The 5808-nt window shown below is 47.2% G+C and overlaps 1 protein-coding gene across 1 annotated transcript; it reads left to right on the forward strand.

Moving 5' to 3' along the window:
• The first annotated feature begins 564 nt into the window (after window positions 1–564).
• LOC120401123 (ankyrin repeat domain-containing protein 9-like) lies at window positions 565–3692 on the forward strand. The gene is made up of 2 exons (XM_039530794.1): window positions 565–1601; window positions 3657–3692. Exons 1-2 carry the CDS (start codon window positions 729–731, stop codon window positions 3690–3692), a joined length of 909 nt encoding a protein of 302 aa, XP_039386728.1. The 5' UTR covers window positions 565–728.
• The last annotated feature ends 2116 nt before the right edge of the window (window positions 3693–5808 follow it).

Consider the following 5808-nt stretch of genomic DNA (forward strand, 5'->3'; position numbering starts at 1 on the left):
ACTATCCAATATCCTTCATGACTTTGGATGAGGTTACGTTACTGCATGGTGTCTTCAACTCATTCTATGTGGAGTTTCAGCCTATGGGCTTCTGCATCAATGACCTCTAATAGACAAACCATTATAAGTGTCCCCTAATGGGCCAGCCATAACAGTATTTAGTAAATTGAAGTCACTTTATAACCATATAGCTAGCAATCAGTATATAGAAATTATATATGGTACTCAATATTGATTATATAGTATCAATATACATTTATTATTGAATGAATTGTACAAGTACGAGGGACAAATGAATAAATGCATACTGTGCTTACTGCACTATACCAGCTGATCTGGGTAGGCATCAAACACAGACAGAAAATTGCCTCACCTCTAAAGCTAATTTTAGTCTCTCCTATGTAGCTCTGCATCTATAAAATCACTGCTAGTCTGACAGTGTTCCAGTAACCTGTGCTGTGCATGAAGCAGGGTGCACTGACTAACCATCTAGTGCATGGCATGGGTTAACTGAGCCTGTGGGATTGTGCTTACCTAAACAAAACCACTGCAATGAGGGGAAAAAACAATGAATGGGTGGAGATGTTCAAGCCGAGGCATTCCAGCTAGTGCAGTCGAGCTGCAATGACAGGCTGAAGGTTGCAGCAGCATCGGGATCTGCATTCAAAGTGAGCAAATCTTACATTCTGGAGCAAGCTTGCGTGCAGGTCTTGTTTATTTGCTGAGACATGGCCAGTAACCAGGCCAGTCTGCAGGATGAGCAGAGCAGGCATTGTAAGTTCTTATCCTATATGTTCTACCAGGCTGTAAGAGACCACAAACCAGTATGGATGCTGGAAGATATGAGAACTATGGAATATTTTTACTGGGAGGAAAATGCCAGCCTGAGAACATATTCACCTTCGGAAGCCCTTCTCTATGCAGTGGTGCATAATCACCTGCCTTATGCCCAGTATCTGCTCTCTCATTTTCCAGAGGAGGCTCTCAAGGTGCCTGGAGAGCATTTCTGCTATTGCCCATCCTCTGCCCCTCATTTGGCCATGGCAGTCACATACGACAGGAGGGACATTTTGGGGCTGATCATCAAGATTGCACACAAGCTACCCAGCCTAAACTCCTACATCAACAGGACCGGCTGCTTTCATCTGGAAGATGGCAAGACCCCACTGCACCTTGCCTGCGAACTGCTGAGGTCAGAGACCGTCCTCATCCTTCTAGGGAACGGGGCTTCTCCCAGGATCAAGGACAGCAAGGGGCTCACCCCGTTGGATGTCATCCTGGAGCAGATGTGGGACTCCAAAGTCAACGTGGCATCAAAAAAGCTCTGCCTCGATTACCTCTTGCTCTTCATGCCCAGCCCACAGTTTAAGATGCGGAAAGTTCTGCAGGATCATCCAGACCACTGGACAGCTTTGCTAGGGGAAGACAAATTCAACACCCTGGTGGGGAACACACCTACTTCTTTATACCTGCAAGCTATGCAAGCTATTCTCCAGTCTCTCCCACCTTCCCACTTTCCTAAAAGCATCCAGGAACTACCTATACCTCAGGCACTAAAGCCCCTACCTTCCTACGGCAAAAAGCTACAGACAAAAAATGTGGTAAATGTTTTTCCTTGACTATTTTGGGGGGTTGGATTTTCAAAGGCACCTAAGGGAGTTAGGCACCTACCTCCCCTAGAATTTCAATAAGATTTTGGTATCTACCTCCCATAGGCCCCATTTGAAAATCCAATATTTTATGAGAAGATTTTCAGTGTTTTTCTAATCGATTGCAGGCACGGCACTTTTAAAAGCAAAATCCTTCTTTTTTTATTGTGCATGTGAAGGGTTACGTTTAATTGAAGCAATTTTTTTAACTGCCAGCTGAAATCAGTGTATCCGAATTCCCAATATATTAACATTATCCTGTGTAAATTATGCCAGTGAAAAATAATGACCTGTCCATTGGGATTTGCAAATACTGTAACTATGGAACTGTATTCTACCAGCCCTAGAAAAACCACCAACGGGGTTGAGATGTCAGGTTTCCTTTCTGCTCCAGTGAAGGTCAGAAATCCTGTGGCTCACAATACTCTTACTGCAGTGGTGTTGAGTCAGTGCTGCAGACTACTATTGCATTTCCTCAATTAGAGTCAGGGACTCTGTGTTCTTGCTCCGAAGATAAAGACAGGCAGCATACTGATGAGAAGGCATCCTTTTTTTTTTATTTGGGAGTGAGAGGGTTAAAGGCTATCCCAGTGTTGAAGCGTCTATAGAATTGTGCAGTGGGGTGGGAACCATCTTTCATGCTGTTCAGCGAAAAAATGCAAATCCTGGCAATACCAGTGAGTGGAAGTCCATCTTTAATGAGTGACATTAGTTCCCCGGGACTTTTGTTTTAAGGGGTGACAGTGTCCCCAAGAGAGTTACAGCTGTGCCTGTGCCTTGATTTAGAGATTTATATCAAAGCCACCTGCATTTGCTAATTACTTGAAGATGGGCTGTGGTATTTTGCTGCTATAAATCATCAGCAGGGCGGATTAGGTCATTCATCCTCCATGCCGCAGATAGAAGGCCCAATCCTGCAGTGGGAGCTGAAGACAGGTGGTGTTCACAGGATCGGGCCCAGAAACTGATGCCGACTGCCTTGAATTCCCAACACCACAGAGGGGACTCCCCTCATTAAGCAGTCAGTATCTTGCTGTAAGTGTAGAATACTACTCCCCACACCGCTGCTCACTAGTCTGCTACAGTCAAAGCAGACTGGTGAGATCATGGCCCAGCAGCGTGCCATGCCAACGCCCTTCGCAGCATAGTCTTTATTTAGCTATACAATAAAGTTATTTTAGTCAAAGTGGTCTCATTTTCAATTTAACCCTTTGCTCTACTCCCCAGCCCCAAAAGGAACACATTCCCACATATTTGTAGGGTGTAATAGAGAGTGGACGGTTGATCTCTTTAAAATATATGCAGCGATAGGCAAAGGGCATGATTACATTGGCCAGTGTTCATGAGGTTGTGAACAAGAAATGATGTGCAATAAAGTATTGTGCCACATAGCACACTGAATAGACCACTTGTTACATTTATAGATGACCTATATCTCAGACAGTAAAATGCTGAGCCATGTTCTCTGTTGGTGTAAATGGGTGCAGCTTCTCTGAAGTCAATGGATACAGCCCCAGTGACACCAGCAGTGAATGTACCGATGGCACCACTGCTATATTGCTCTGTGTATCTGGGCGGCATGATACTGAATGTACTGGGTATGCCCAGGCGAGGTGCCCCTGACGGGCTGCTGACTGTTCAGGATATGTCCATATGGAGTGTCCCTGTTGTATGCATCAGGTACATCCAGATAGAATGCTCCGGTTCTACTACTGAACGTACCATTTCCAGTGCATGGCACCTTCTGGGCTGCTGAATGTGATGTGTGCAGCTTAATACCCCTTTTTATTGTCACTGCTATGTGGAGAAAATGCCAGCACAGCATTTTCAATGGCAGACCAGAAGCGAAAGGGTTAACCTATTTCCCTGCATCTGTCTTCTTGTTGCATTGTGCCTCAATGGCATCTCCAAGGAGAAACAGTTCCTTTTCGATGTATTCCTTGCTAGGAGGGGTGGCTGGTGGGAGTGGAATTCAGTGTAAACCTCTACCCCCTTTTTCTTTTGCAGAGACACTGCCTCTGCAGCACAAGCTGGCAGAGTTGAAGGCTGTCACAGCTCAGGGGTATCTTTCCCATGAAGCGAAGCCAAGCTGAAGGCCGATTAGCATAATAAGCACTTGCCCAGCCAATCCTGCCAGTCCGTGGAGAGTGTGCAGGCACCTCCAGCCTTAAGGCGTCATCTGCCCCCAGTGTCACAGGGAGGGAGGGGAGAAGACAAAACACATGTTCCACCCCCAAGGCTGCTGAACTGACAGAACAATAGCACAGCTGCTAAGAATGGGCTGCGTCCTGCTGCCACTGGAGTCAGTGGGAGCCAGATCCATTGAGTTCATCCATGCTGGAGCTGCAGCAGCTAATTTGGATGTCAGTGGGGGAGAGGTGGAGGCGGCGGGTGGGAATATTATTAAGATGCTAATTAAGCTCCAGTTGCAGAAATTCCACATTAAGAACAGTGGACAGGAATTCATTAGGTATGTTCACACTCTCTGATAGCATTAGACCTTCCGTGCAGAACAGAGTTTCAGAAAATCCACTCCAGCTGGTGTGGGTGGGTGGGTTGTTGCTACACAAAACACAGATTGTAGGGATTGATGGTGTGTGCAATATGGTATTTTCCAGTAACACAGAGGGAAATTCACCCCTTGGCAGAGGGCTAGAACTAATGCTTTGGGCACACGTGAGCCTTAAATGGTGCACTGGCCCTGTGAACAGGCATCCGTTTCATGCACTGCAGGGTCAGAGCTTAGGTTCCCCACTGCTCCAGTCTACGCAGATGTCTTCAGTTTGCCAAGTTGGAGAGAGGGTAGGTTCAAGGGCAGTGTGATGCAGTGTGTGAGGGAAGTGGCCCTCTGCCAGCTGGCCTGCAGCAAGGAGAAGACACCATCTTTCAGCAGCAAAAGGAATTCTCCTGTAGCTCAAGCTATGGTGTTACAGCAGCCTAGGTCAGTACTGGTTGAAAGTCACTACCATCTGATGTGTGTTCATTGCCCTGTGTGCAATGAGTTCGGTGTTCTCAGCCCAGTTCTCAATGGGCAGATATCCACATCAAAGAAATCACTACCGTTGCCTCCAATTTGCCCCTTTGTTGGTAGTCTTAGGCCTTGTCTACACTGTGGGGTGGGGCTGGGGGAGAAGAGATCTAAGTTACGCAACTTCAGCTACGTGAATAACATAGCTGAAGTCGACGTACTTAGATCAGCTTACCGTGATGTCTTCACTGCAGTGAGTCGACTACTACCACTCCCCCATTGACTCTGCTTGCACTTCTCATGGCGCTGGAGTATAGGAGTTGACGGGAGAGCGCTCGGGGGTCGATTTATCACGTCTAGACTAGACGCAATAAATCGATCCCCACTGGATTGATCGCTGCCCGCCGATCCGGCAGGTAGTGTAGACATACCCTTAGCAGAGGGATCAAGGACCGGATGGGCCATGGAGGCTGATTTACCATTTGACCTCTAGAGGGGGTTTCTTTGGGCCAGGGTTAACGGACACTGACAGGTCATGGGAGAAGCTTGTAGTGTTGCTAACTAGGCAGGACATGAGGGAACAATCCTGGATGGGATTTCTTTTTGATGGAAGGGCAGGGATTTTTTCCCCATGCTAGTTCACCTATCCTTTTAATTGATCTGTCTGTTTATTTGATCTCCTGTGTCTCTTCCTTCTCTGTAGGATATTACACCTTACACAGCTAAATCTACCTCAACTTCTTCACAATTTTCATTGACATACGAAAAAAAATCAGTTTCCCTATTCATTGTTCTCCTTAAGCCTGCTCATGAGCAAAACTAAATTCTAGATCTGTTAAACAATCTCTCCAACCCAGGGGTGGCCAACCTGTGGCTCCGGAGCCACATGCGGCTCTTCAGAAGTTAATATGCGGCTCCTTGTACAGGCACAAATTCTGGGGCTGGAGCTACAGGCACCAACTTTCCAATGTGCTGGGGGGTGCTCACTGCTCAACCCCTGGCTCTGCCACAGGCCCTGCCCCCACTCCACCCCTTCCCTGAGCCTGCCATGCCCTCGCTCCTCCCCTCCCCGAGCCTCCTGCACAACACGAAACAGCTGATCGGGAGGCACTGGGAGCAGGGTGTGTGTGTGGAGCTGATGGGGGGGCAGCTGACATATTATTGTGGCTCTTTGGCAATGTACTTTGGTAA

Source organism: Mauremys reevesii, linkage group 3, assembly GCF_016161935.1.
Source record: "Mauremys reevesii isolate NIE-2019 linkage group 3, ASM1616193v1, whole genome shotgun sequence".
NCBI lineage: Eukaryota > Metazoa > Chordata > Testudines > Geoemydidae > Mauremys > Mauremys reevesii.

Excerpts from the sequence above, each read along its gene's own strand:
- LOC120401123 (XM_039530794.1), top strand. The coding sequence starts at position 729 with ATGGCCAGTAACCAGGCCAGTCTGCAGGATGAGCAGAGCAGGCATTGT. Across the intron at positions 1,602-3,656 it reads AGCTACAGACAAAAAATGTG|AGACACTGCCTCTGCAGCAC; the intron begins GTAAATGTTTTT and ends TTTCTTTTGCAG.